Source organism: Palaemon carinicauda, chromosome 1 (assembly GCF_036898095.1).
Source record: "Palaemon carinicauda isolate YSFRI2023 chromosome 1, ASM3689809v2, whole genome shotgun sequence".
NCBI classification, from domain to species: Eukaryota; Metazoa; Arthropoda; class Malacostraca; order Decapoda; family Palaemonidae; genus Palaemon; species Palaemon carinicauda.
In genome coordinates this window covers 108,946,694-108,960,753 of record NC_090725.1, presented here as the reverse complement: position 1 = coordinate 108,960,753, position 14,060 = coordinate 108,946,694, and the positions used below count along the sequence as shown (strand labels likewise).

General features: G+C 40.0%; 1 protein-coding gene across 1 annotated transcript in view; it reads left to right on the top strand.

Moving 5' to 3' along the window:
- LOC137653520 (fibrillin-1-like) overlaps positions 1–14,060 on the top strand; it is a 234,878-nt gene that overhangs the window by 52,058 nt on the left and 168,760 nt on the right. Inside the window, 5 exon segments of the mRNA XM_068387022.1 lie at positions 4,080–4,223; positions 4,653–4,790; positions 6,028–6,165; positions 8,086–8,229; positions 9,113–9,226. Of these exon segments, the coding sequence (XP_068243123.1) occupies positions 4,080–4,223; positions 4,653–4,790; positions 6,028–6,165; positions 8,086–8,229; positions 9,113–9,226 (678 nt within the window).

Below are 14,060 nucleotides of genomic sequence, written 5' to 3'. Positions count from 1 at the left end.
GCCTTAATCTTCGGGGTAACCGGACGAGGCCTGATATCAGCCCCGGGAAGCTCCGAAAAGAAGAATGAGTAGATGAAGAAGAGAAAGATGGGCTAAGGAGAGGGATCTTAGCCCGGGACCCACCTGCCTCACCTACCTCCCTACCTAGCTCGGTTCGTCGAGAGCCATAGGCTCTGTCGAGGTTAATGGCCGCGACGTCTTCCAATATGGCTTCACCCATCACCACCTGGTCTTCAGATAAGAGCAAGACTTCATTGATTTTGGCTATGATGGGGTCCGCCACATCCTTAGGGACCGCAGCCGAGGTCTTAGTGTTGGGGTGGATCAGGTTGCACCACTCCTCGGACAGCACGTAAGGTTTCTTGGCCTTAACGTTGCAGGCGAACCCGCTGACCCAGACCTTAAGGGTCGCCAGGGCCGAGGTCTTGGAAGACTGGGAGCTCTTAAAGAAAATAGACCGTTACTAGTGGCAAGTGACTTCGACGGAGTAAGTGTAAACATGTAGGTCGTGATAAACAGGGTCAGTCGATCAGAGGATATAATGGAAATAACAGGAAATGCCAAAGATTAAAACTAAGTAAATCTAGATAGTAACGGCAGGAACACCTACCGAGTCCGAGGTGAGCGTTGAGACCAGCTTGTAGCAGACTTCACAGTTGTCCGGGTGCCAGACGGTCAAGTCGTCCACTAGGACAGCACAGTGGGCGTGTGACCTACACACGTCGTGGCCGCATGCTTGTTGAAGTACGGCTGCACAGGCTGTCATCTTACAGCGGACCACCTGTAAAATAAAGATACACAAGTATCCCATAGTAGGTAAGGATCCCAAGGGGAGCCTGGGGGCTCCGGGTACTAAAAGTAAACCGGCATCAGCCGGGCTAGGATTAAGAATAACATTCCAAACCGTTAATGTAATCGGTAGAAAACACTTAGCAAAGGTAAAATTCAAATAAATCAAATCCGTATATAGCTATGATCATTCATAAAGAGCATCGTCGAGAATGAGTATAGAATATAATATAGGCAATGGTTATACCCTTGGCTCCGGGGAGACAACTGAGGTAGACCCAGGGGTCACCGCTAGCCTACCGGGGTAGGCGGGTCAAAAAATGGGGGGGGGGGGGGAGACCCAGAGACTCACAGTCGGTCACAAGGACCTTAACAAAAGCAAAAAACCAAAACTCGACAATGCTTGAAAGATAAAAACTTAGAATTCCTCGCTAATAAAAAATGGGGCTACCATTGTGTGGGTTCCGTGGGGTGCGGAACGTCACGGGGGGAATCATGCTGGAAAAACCCAAAACATAGACGAGATCTCCCCAGCTGATCGATGGCCAATCAGAGCGGCGGAGAAAAAACGGCTACGAAAGGGCAGGGAGTGAGCGTAAAAGATAAAAAGCCTCGCTAGTTGTTCTCGGCTCCAACTGGGGGAAAGGAGTCAGTAGGTACCCCGGGAGGGGGGGGGGGTTACTGGGGAACGAGAGGACTCAACCCGTAAGGCAAAACGGCCGACTCCAAAGTCTCGGAGATGAGAGGTATCCCTGGAGTGGGGATGGGGTAGGGGGGGGCCATACCCCGAAAGGTGGAGAGGGAGGAGGCAGCGAGAACAAGCCAATGAGGGAGTTTGAGGCGATCACGTGGGACAGAGGGAGGCCAGGGGTACCATCCTGGCCGACGAACCACGAAAATAAAAACGGAATGATCATAAACGGATAAATGAATAAAGTAAAATAATGTGACACAATGAACTAGGTTAAGGCATGCAAAGCTAAAAATAAGATGGTAAGAGAGGGACGCAGGGGAAAAGGCAGGAGAATAACGAGCCGAGCCCTCCAGCGCGGCTAAGTACCGAGCTGGACAGGGGGGCCAACATAACACTACATCGGGTAGATGCCGATCGGTAGGATAACACAAATAATTAAAACTAAAACTGCCTCGCTAGAGTCCCACTCAAACTAAAGCAAAAAACAACTAGGTTGTAAAGATATAAAACACTGGGTAAAAACGCTATAACGTGATAATAAACCAACTAGGAAGCGCCCGAAGGCGAGCAGCCAGCCAACCTAAGTTCAAAACTATGATAGGTAGGATAATATCATAATAACAATAATATAATATAATATAAAACAAGGTGTGATCGGTGAAAATACCCAGCGAAAAGGTTCGTAACGAAAAACAATCGGTATAGAAGACTAATTGTAAGGCGTTAAGAACGAGTGGAGGAGGTAGCAAGCCAACATGGTGGCCGCGAAGCGGGGCCAAGGAATGGTGAACAACAAAAAACTGTGATAGAATTAAAACTAAGGGCAAGGCTACCTCCAAAGACTCAAAACTCATAGATCTGGTACTTAACTTAGATGGGGAGACATTAGAATCCGACATTGTGCACAAAATCCTTGAGGGCAACACCGAAAACACCGCAGAGAAAACACAACAGCGAACAGCAAGTGCTATGAAAAAGGAGTGACGTCACTGGCGTGGGTTGGGTTGTTGGTAGTGGAGTTAGGAGGTGGGTGTTGAACGGCACCTCGCTGTAACAGGGATATTGAAGAGGAGATATCTAAATGGTGCGAGACCTCTGGTTGTGATTTATCACGCCCCAGTATTATTATACCGACACCTTATTAGGTGAGCGGGCTGGGTTCAACCTGGCATTCCTATGCAACTTTTTTCTCTGGTAAATTCATAGCAGTTTTTACCTTAGAAATTATGTAAAAGGAGCATTTCACGGAGCGGCACAGGTGGAGCCCAGAAAAGACTTATAAGATGTGGTTTGATGCGTTCATGAAGTAGGCCTTTGCTTAATTGGCTCGGAAATGGGAAAGCCCAGCTAGATAAGCTACCTTAATTCATTTTAGGCCTGTTAAAGTTGGCTATGCACAAGCAATCGTAGCCTTTATAACTTTTAATATTATAAACAGTTTGTTAGTTTATTAATTATGGTTATTTTATAACTAGGTATAAAATGTAATTATTTTAAACTTTTGCACAATGGGTTAGACAAGAAAATATTTATGGCAACAAATTTTAATCTATTGGGTTAAAGTACTATACTAAACTAGTGAAGTTTTATTTAATATAATTAATACTGTGCTAAGTAATAAGCATTCATTGAATATGGAAAACCATACTAAAATATTCATACTAAACCTCAATAGGTTAGGCCCACATAAATATTCACAAGTAAATGACCACTCGGCATCATTTTGTAAATTTACATATCATACTTGTAGCTTATGTTGAAAACACAAAATCTTCATCACAATTATTGATTAATTTTTCTTAAATTTGAGAGTTAATCTTAGCACTACACTTAACACTATTGTACAAACTAATTTGTGTATTGTAACTATTTTTATTCTGTGGATATAATTTTTATGGATTCTTCGATACGGTTCTTATATAGAATAAAACCCTTCTAGTGAATTTGATAGCCAAAGTTTGTGCTAGTTTTGTAAAATGGGAAATCTAAATATACGTAAGCTAAGCAGTTAAATAAAAGTACTGTACAGGTAATGGTTTCATGTATTTTTAATTTATCACAAACTCTGCTGCTATTTTCAAGTGAAGAAATGTTGCCAGAAATAGAGACTTAAGTAACGTCCTTTAATATATAGTATTGATTATTCCTAATTAGTCACTGTTGCATTGATAGCAATAGAATCCATAAATCATTTTAATTCAGTGTGGACTTAACTTTTAGGGAAAGCTCAGTAATTTTATGAAATTTGCCGTAGCCTATCGTAGTAGATTTAGTGGTATTGTTCACAACATCTGTGAGGAAAACAATATGATTCATATAATAGTAGAAAGGGGTTTGAAAATTGGTGGCCTATCGATTTTTATGAACCTATAAAAGTGGCTAATTGGAAGCAGTTTCAAATTAACTGGCTTAGTGTTATGATTTTTATAGTTTGCTGTATAGGGTAAAGTTATATTGGTAATGGTCAGGTTATATATTGACTTTTGGTTTGTAAACATGATAAACAGAGTATTTGTGAATTAATATTTGTTATACAGTTTATCATTAATTCTTTAAGCAGCTATTTAATCTGAAAATTTATTTCTCTGTAATGCAGATAACCAGTGTGATGGGATAGTTTGCAATAAGGATTACAGACCAGTTTGTGGCTCTGATGGACAGACTTATTCAAACGATTGTTACTTTGATGTTGCTAAATGCAAGAACCCCTGCATTACTAAAGCATCTGACGGACCTTGTGGTAAGTACTGTTGTTGGCTTTAATCATTAGTGTTGGAACCTGTCTTTTAGATTAAATTTCTTTTGCAATAATATCACTTTAAGAACAACATTTTTTATACACTGCTATATATTAAAGAAAGTTTTATTTAAGGCCCCATTTTCTTGGTTAAAATGGCTTTAACCTAATTTTTATTTAAACAATATTGGAACCTGTCATTTAGATTAAATTTCTTTTGCAATAGTATGTTTATAAGAACTATTTCTTATACTCTGCTATGTATTTAAGACCCCATTTTCTTGGTTAAACTGGCTTTAACCTAATTTTTTATTTTACAGATTTTTCATGTTACAGAACCTGTATTATACTCTGCTGTATATTAAAGGAAGTTTCATTTAAGGCCCCCTTTTCTTGGTTAAAATGGCTTTTAAACTAATTTTTATTTTACAGATGTTTCATGCCACAGAAACTGTCAGGGATACAATCCGGTATGTGGAAATGACGGACTGACCTATAACACACTCTGTGACTTAGAGATTGCATTATGTAAACTACCTTGCCTAGCTAAGCAGCATGAGGGTGCATGTAGTAAGTATAAGTGAATACCTGATTTGCCAATTTAAAATCTTAACTAGAGAGGCACTCGGTAAAGTGCAAACCTCCGCTGCGGCAGCTTATTTCTTGACCTTGACCTTTGATCTTAACATGTAATAATTGGCGTGGATTTTCATAACTCGAATATGAACCAAGTTTGAAGTATGTGACAATGATTTCCAAACTTATGGCTGATTTATGTGAATTTGACATTTTGCTTGAGTGTGACCTTCAACTTCCAAAATTGAATAATTTCCAGCTTTGTACATGACTGTTAATCACTGCTGGCTTCATTACTCTATGGTTAAAATAGAGGGCAGGAACCTGTTCACAAACACACACACAAAAGCGCGCACACAAACGGGCAAAAACATAACCTCCTTCCAACTTCGTTGGCGGAGGTAATAATGGTTAAGAAGAATTAAGCAAATGAAGACTGTATGGATATGAATTACCTTATGAAAGGTAACCATATCAATGTCCCTAGCTGCATTTGCTTTATAGCCGCCTACTTTATTTCAATCTTCTTGCTTCCTTTGATCTGTTTTGTTAATTTTCTAACCTCGACTAAAGTGTAACTGCAAGGTTTTCTATTAGTTGTATTTGAGTGCCTTACTCCTATCACTTGTTGACTCTCCCTGCCCACTCTTGCCCTTACTCCCTATCGCTTGTTGGCTCTCCCTGCCCACTCTTGCCCTTACTCCCTATCGCTTGTTGGCTCTCCCTGCCCACTCTTGCCCTTACTCCCTATCGCTTGTTGGCTCTCCCTGCCCACTCTTGCCCTTACTCCCTATCGCTTGTTGGCTCTCCCTGCCCACTCTTGCCCTTACTCCCTATCGCTTGTTGGCTCTCCCTGCCCACTCTTGCCCTTACTCCCTATCGCTTGTTGGCTCTCCCTGCCCACTCTTGCCCTTACTCCCTATCGTTTGTTGGGCACGCACGCTCTTTCTCTCTCTCTCTCTCTCTCTCTCTCTCTCTCTCTCTCTCTCTCTCTCTCTCTCTCTCTCTCTCTCTCTCTCTCTCTCTCTCTCTCTCTCTCTCTCTGTCCTTTTTCACCTTTATGCTGGATTCGATAGTTGAACCCTGATTATTTGAACACTGTATATATAACAATTTATACTTCTAATAAGTTTAATAATGTTTAACTTAATGTTTTATTGAAAATATATTGAAATTTATAGATATTTCATATGGTATATAGTCAGTAATTTTGAAATTTGACAAATTTCAGATATTCCGTGCTACAAGGATGAAATTAATTACAATCCCATATGTGGATGTGACAGAGTAACTTATCCAAACATTTGCACTTTGAGGGTAGCTTCTTGCAGAAAGCCATGCATAATGAAGATATCTGATGGTGTTTGTGGTAAGTTGTATGAACCATTTTCTTTAGTGTTGTGGTGGCCTATTGGAAACTTCCCTGGCTGGTGGTCTGCTGGACTTGGGGTAGTCCCGTTCAAGCTCTATAGTTTTATGTAGTATCTGCAACCTCACCAACTTTGTGAGCTAAGGATGAGGTGGTTTGGGGAAGGCCTATAGGTCTACCTGCTGAGTCATCAGCAACCAACCATTGCCTGGTCCTCACTTGGATGGAGAGAATGTTAGTGTTGGAAGTTTGGCCCATATTTTTTTAATGAAACTTGTATATTCAATTCATTGTGCACTGTGAATTACTTTACTATATATGGAGTATTATGAAATTTAATGAACTCTGTTCATGAATTGTGGCCAATTTGAGAGAAATGGATAACTTCTCTTGTAATTATGGTTAACAGGAAAGAATGTAGTTAATCAAATTTTATACTTTACTTTACTTTGATGGCTGTTTTTCTGGTCCCATACAGCAGGGGAACCCCACTCTCTACAGGGCTTCCACTGTTGTTTTACCTTGTTCGTTCAGAGTATTTAACATTTCATATCACATTGTTCATTTACTGTTAAATCGTCACTGTCAAAAGACACTTGAAATAAGTCTTCAGTTTCCTCTTGAAAGCCTTAATGTCTTCAATCATTCAAATGTTTCGTGGGAGCTTAATATATAGTCTCTGGACCACATATTTGAAGGCTGTGGAGCTTCAAGTAGACATGTATCTAGGTTCTAACAGTTTGAAGCCATATGTAACTATTCTCGTGTCGACATAATTTGTTGGCCGCGCAATATGTAGCAGTTCTCAAGTATTTTGGACGCCTGGTTCTGATAACTTGGTGGGTTATTGTACATATTCTTAATTCAATTCTTGCTTTAATTGGCAGCCAGTGTAAATCAATTAGTATAGGTGTGATCCTTTCTCTAGGTGGGACACCTTTTATCAGTCTAGAACAAAGGGTGAAAAATGTTGTCTTGGTTATACTAATTGTTAGTGTAATCACACAAATAATTTACAGTATATACAGTAAGAGCTTATTTGGTTTCGGTTTTTGGCTATATCTTTGTAAAGATTTAACTAATATTCCACCTGAATTGTCTCTTGGGAGATTTTCCATTAAGGATACAAAGTTTATATAGCTAAGAGTACCTAGAACACATCAGTAAAAATAGTTTAAAATCCATTCAATTTAGTCTCTCCTAATTAGGAAAATATGAAAGGAATGAAATATAAACTAAACTGTAAATATAAAGACAGTAAATTAAATGGCTGTTGACAGTGTGTAATGTAAGTGCCTTACATTGTTTCTCTTACTTGCCATTATGTACAAATAGAATTTTACATATCATAATATTGAGATGGGTGCACTTTGCACCAAGAGATAGGTAAGATGTATTTTATTTTGTAAGGTTTTTTAATAGCATAAACATATTCATAGGATTAGGCACGTCATTAAAATTATATAAATTTTGTGCATGTCACTTCCTAATGAAATGTTGGTATAGTAATGATATTCATATTGTGCAGGTATAGTAATGATATTCATATTGTGCAGGTATAGTAATGATATTCATATTGTGCAGGTATAGTAATGATATTCATATTGTGCAGGTATAGTAATGATATTCATGTTGTGCAGGTATAGTAATGATATTCATGTTGTGCAGGTATGGTAATGATATTAATGTTGTGCAGGTATGGTAATGATATTCATGTTGTGCAGGTATGGTAATGATATTCATGTTGTGCAGGTATGGTAATGATATTCATGTTGTGCAGGTATGGTAATGATATTCATGTTGTGCAGGTATGGTAATGATATTCATGTTGTGCAGGTATGGTAATGATATTAATGTTGTGCAGGTATGGTAATGATATTCATGTTGTGCAGGTATAGTAATGATATTCATGTTATGCAGGTTTAGATTGCAATTACAACTGCCCAAGCACTTATAATCCAGTATGTGGAAACGATGGAAAAACCTATGAAAATCTGTGCGTGTTTAGTCAGGCCAAATGTCGAAACCCTTGCCTGGACAAAGTTTCGGACAGGGGCTGCAATGGTGAGTATAATACTCTTAATGTTCAGTTTGAATAAAAAGAAGACTTATAGTATTGAGAAATGGAACATTTGTGGTGTTTTTCATTTTTTTTTTTTTAATAAAATCAATCGATGCTCTAGGGTCTTGTTCTTGCTCTCCCTCTCCTAAAACTTGTTAATATAGAAACTTTTGATATTAGTAAATTTTATTACTATGGATTCTTACTTGATAAATGATGGCAATTACTGTGTATTACTTAATTTGTATACTACCATCTGTATTAATCACTACTTCTAGTGTTTAACTTTATCTCAAACAATAATTCTAACATAAGATTCTAGATAATTTCTTACTGCTTTACGTCTAGACAAAACTTGAAAGTTTATTAACCCTTTTACCCCCAGGCTATTTGGAACTTTCCAACCCTTAACCCCCAGGCATTTTTTTTTCCAAGCACATTTTGCAATATATACTTTTTAAATTGCTCTAACAGCCTTAATTTTCGTCATGGAGAGGTCAGGTTGGTGTCATTCTTTTGGAAAATGCCTGAAGTTTCTCAAAGTTATCAAAAATATGCAAAAACAATGTAAATAGCAGTTTTTTGCAAGGACACCAGTATGTCCATTGGGGTAAAAGTTAAAAATGAAATTAAAGTATAGTTTCAACTAAAATAGAAACAGTGTATATTGATTTCTTGATTATCCATTAGCATTATGGTGAATTACCCCCTTCCACATAGTCCTGGGTGAAGTTCTAGTATCCTGCCAATGTTTTAGTTGGATCATTCATTTGTAATACAAGTATTAAGATTAATTTTTAATGCTGGTTCATCTTCCAGGGTTTCTTAAGATTTGCAGCCTGCATAACATACAACGAAGCTTTATTAAGTTTTTTTTTTTTCTAGTCTCTGAGTGTTTAAGATTGAATTGTGGGCGCAATGCAGTTTGCGTCTTCCAAAGTGGAGCCTATCAGTGCACTTGTTCATCTGGTTATACTGGTGATGGGTTTTACTGCTATGGTGAGTGGTCATTTTTTGGTAAAGTTTTACTGTATTACAGATTATCATTTCGAACAGAAAATGTTTTCGTGTAGTAAGTAACGTGAGTTAACCTAATTTGACCTTCATTTCACCCTCAAACAAACAGAACTAGTTTGACTAACTTCAAGTAGCCGAACTGGTTGTTGAGGTTGAATTGAAGGTGAAAACCGGTTGAATCCCATTATTTACTACAGGAAAACTTATATTTTCTGCTAAAATGTTTAGATATACTGGGTCCTGTTCCAATTCGGGTCGCTTAGCTTACCAGGCAATGTTACGCTAACATCGGCAATGCCCCGCTAACATCGGCAATGCCCCGCTAACATCGGCAATGCCCCGCTAACATCGGCAATGCCCCGCTAACTAACATCGGCAATGCCCCGCTAACTAACATCGGCAATGCCCCGCTAACTAACATCGGCAACACTAAATACTGTATAATGGTTCTTGTTCCGCCATTGGCTCGCTCCACATGCAGGAAAATAAAATATCAAGCTTGTATGTACTGGCAAGCGGTAATGTTGAGCTGTGCACACTAAAAAAAACTAGTAAAACTAACACATTGAAATTAAGAAATTTAATAACTTTTTATGACCGGGACGATGACATCTTGTGGAGCACCGGGTGGTTGCAACTTTGTAGTCTTAACTTCTGTATATCCCCATCGCCGTTTCTTCTTTTTCTTAGCTATCTTAGTTCTAGTACTGCACTTGGGACACTAAACGTTGGGCTATTACATTATGAGATTTAAGAAAATACTGCAGTCGTTACAAATTTTCTATAACTTGCATCGTAAAATACGCAAAAAGACCTCGCTTGAACTAACAAAGACCTGACTTGGACAAAGGTTTCCACGGAAAAGGGTTTGTTGGAAGGTGGGGGTTGGGAAATATTAACCCCCCTATGCAAACTATCCGTACGTATCGGTTCGTGATTGGTTAAAGGAAAAACATCGGTGTCTTGACAGTAAACATGAATGAACCAGAATGGGAAACTTGTCCAGAGCAAGTATTTGTGAAATTTGGGAGTGACAAGATAATAACAAAATGTATAAAAGTAAAATATAGAAAGATAAAATGGAGTATATGATAGAATTTAATGGGATTATAAAATGAGGTGATTTTATTAGATATTGGATATTAAACTTTTAATTCTTGGGTCAAACAAAATATGTATAAGTGGGTATTACATAAAAGGAATGGTATAGTTGTACTGGATCAAGTAAAATACTTTAATAAACCGGTTGAACTAGAATACTTGAATGTGGCGGGTAAAATGACGTAGGGGAAAATGGGGAGGGGTTATAAGAGAAGTAGTAATCCTATTGTAGGAGGAGTAGTTTATGCACAGAAGGTCGAAAACTGCCATGTACAAACGAAAGAGAGTGACTACTACCGACCCGTAGAATGTCAACAAATAAATGAAAAATATACTGTTAGTATAGGATATAGATAATTAGCGTATTTTTTCATCGGTTTATTTTACATCCAAGACTGTAATGTATAGATATACTGTTTTCCCCACCCAAAACCCCGAGTTCCCACTGGGGGTCCCCCATTATTGGTGGATATAGATATATATATATTTCTGAAACTATTCATTTGCGACAGGAAAGAGTGTCTTTTTTTAAGAGAACGGATCTTTTTTTCTATGGAAGAAAAAAGTTTTTTCCCTAGGTTACATTACCCTGTAATACAGTACAATAATACCCAATTTTTTGGGCTCGGGCCATGTCGTCCTGATGGAAGGTTCCTTCAGTAGCTTCCTAGGGTATATTTGACTACAGTGGATATTCCCAGAGAATTAAACTAAAGGTCTCCAGAATTCTAACTTCTGGCACGAATATCCCTAAAGTTGCCTTTTAGGATATCGCATAATAACAGGAGACATATTCTTGACACGCCACATAGCTATCTGCACCCCCCACAGCGTTTACACTTTGAGGGGGAGAAATGGCAAGATAAGGGAGGAGCCGTTGCAAAGTTCTACTTTGTTACTGTTATGAGCACTCTGATGACGTCGTATTCGTCGCCATCTTGGATGACGTCGTATCCGCCCGCCATCTTCATTCCTTTCGCTGTAGCGTCCTGACCAGGTGTTTTTTCCCAGTTCTTTCTCTATTTCGGATATCATGTCGCAATCTTTAGCTTCTTCTACCTCTGGAAAGTTTAGTATTTATCTCTTATATCGTATAAATGTAGCTCTGGCCGTTAAGTAACTTTTTTCTCGAAATAGGGTTTTGTTTCGTGGCAGAGCTGTTGCCTAGACAGGATGCGTCCTCGGCGCTGTCGCTCATAACGCATGTGTTATTTAGTTAGCCCGAACGACTTTCCCGGTGTAATAGCTTCTACCTCATTATTTAGCTATTTAGTCTTCATTGCTAGTAATTAGTTATATTATGCTGAGTGTTCTTTCGTTTCGGGGAATCGGTAGCCGGTCTGGTTGACGCCAGGCCCCCTAGGCTAGGTGCTTTAGCTTACTTTCCTGCATGATATAATAAGTGTTCCTGGTGTTAATCAACTTGAATGAAGATATTAGGCAATATATACGTATAAGATATTTTGATTGCATATGATTTACTCTTCCATGATAATATACAAAGAGCTTCGATGAATCAGGTAGTTGATCTGTCACTAGGCTAATAGCCTAGTGGCTTTAGTATACTTTCACACATATCCCCGGTTACCTGTATGTATAAGGTAATCTCTTCTTCCTCTGAGGGTAGCCCACGGTTACAATCCTAGCCATTTCTGCCTTGAATTGTAATTCTGGTAAGGTTAGGCTAGGGTTTTTCTGCCCCTTTCCAAACCATTGTTGACGAGCTTTACGTTTGGGTTAGAACCTCAGAGTACCTGTCGTGTGCCTCCAGCTATCCAATAAGGTGAATGTACTCTCCTGTTGGTCATGGTTGGTTGGCATAGGGGCCCTTGCCCTACCCCTAGACTGCACTTGGAGGGGTCATGGGATCCCCTTCGCCCTGTAGTCTAGCGACTAGTCCTGTGCTTGCAGACTCGAGGCTAAAGGATATGAATGTTCTTTGGCCTAGGTTAGGCAAGCATGGGGATTCTGTTTCTTTATAGGTTAGGATGTCTTGATGATGCCAGTTCCTTTACTGTACTAGCCCACCCTAGGCTGGAGAATGAACTGAAACAGAAACAGAGTTCCCTTATTGACGTGACGAGGACGGCTTACGCCGGCTCCTCCCACACCCTTCACAGGACCCTTTTCCCGTGTCCCCCCCCCCCTGTCCTTTGGTGGTGGCCTAGACATCACACCTCTGTGTCCGCTGTTCTACAATCTACCAAGTGCCAGCGGGTTGTAGGGCCAGCCCGGTCTTTCGCCTGTTGGGCCTAGCCGTGCAGCTTCCCTCTCGCATATGACGCTCTGGGATAGCTGTTTCGGCAGGTCTAGCTGCCGGCGGGAGATCCACCTTGATGCTTTAGTGTTCTTCGGTCTTCCCTTGGACTGCCATCTGTTGCCCTTGTCAGTCTGTTACTGGCATGGCTGCGGATGGATGGAAGCCTGATCACTGATATGTTCTCCCCTTTCATTTGAACCCTCTTTCCAGAGGAAGGCAGAGTCAGGGTGGCTTCGACGCCACCCTTTCATCTACCTTCACTCGTTGCTTTCTCTCTCTATTGGCTAGTGCTGTCAACTACGTTGACTGCCGGCCACTAACCCTGCCGGCAGAAGGCAGGCAAGGTTCGTGGTCCGACAGCCATTAACTCGGTTACATGCCTAGGTCACTACTCGGCCACATTGCATGATGGCTGGATTGGTGTGCCTTCAGTCAGTAGCCCGCCGGCGGGCTGCCGGCTATGCAGATGGTTTCGCCACTTCCCAGCCACATTGAATGATGGCTGGATTGGTGTGCCTTTTTCCGGCGACATGCCGGCGGGCTGCTAGCCGTATAAACATTGAAGTACTGTGCCAGTTGAGTTATCCTCAAGTACTAGCCTTGCTGGTGGCATGCCGGTAATGCCTATTGTATGGGAATATACAATAGCCAGTACATCTGGGGTATTGCTACATATCTCAGACAGAAAACTATGGTATATTGTGGAGGATTTATTTCTGCTTTATTTTTATTTTGTTTTGCCAAATCCTGTGTGTGTGTGAGAGAGAGAGAGAGAGAGAGAGAGAGAGAGAGAGAGAGAGAGAGAGATATTGTGTTAGCGAGCGAAAGTAGTTAGTGTAACGATCGTTTGTGGTGAGGAAGACTGTTGGTATAAATGAGATTGTTTGTTTACATTTTTAGTAAGGTTACGACAGTGGTGAATGTTTTGGAGCGAATGCTTTTTTTATTTGACTGCAGCATAAGGCAGTTGTGTGAGAGCTGGATTACATTTATATTTTTTCGACCAGCGTGGAAGTGTTTTTTGATTTTCAAAGTAAGTACAGTTTTGTTTATCTTTGCTTGTCGTGATTGTGAATGATAGGAACAATTTATTATTTATCTTTGATTATAGTGCGATAGTTCAGTTAGCTAGAAATGTTCGTAAGTGTTTTTCTTTTTTATTTTGGCAGGCTGCGATTCCTCCTTTGGAGAGACCGAATTTTGAAAGTGGATGTATTGTTGATGACCTGGCCTGTATTAAGATTTTGTTTGTACTGCTCATTTGACTGCTCAACTGTTGACGACCTGGCCTGTGATTGATTTTGGTATTAAGAGTGCTCTTTGGATTGACGATTGTTGATGACCGGCCCGTTTACTTACGATTGATGATGATGATGATGATGATGGTGGTGCTAATAATAACCACGACCCCAATCAGGGAAGTAGTTGTGGCGAATTGCCACCCAATGAACTGCT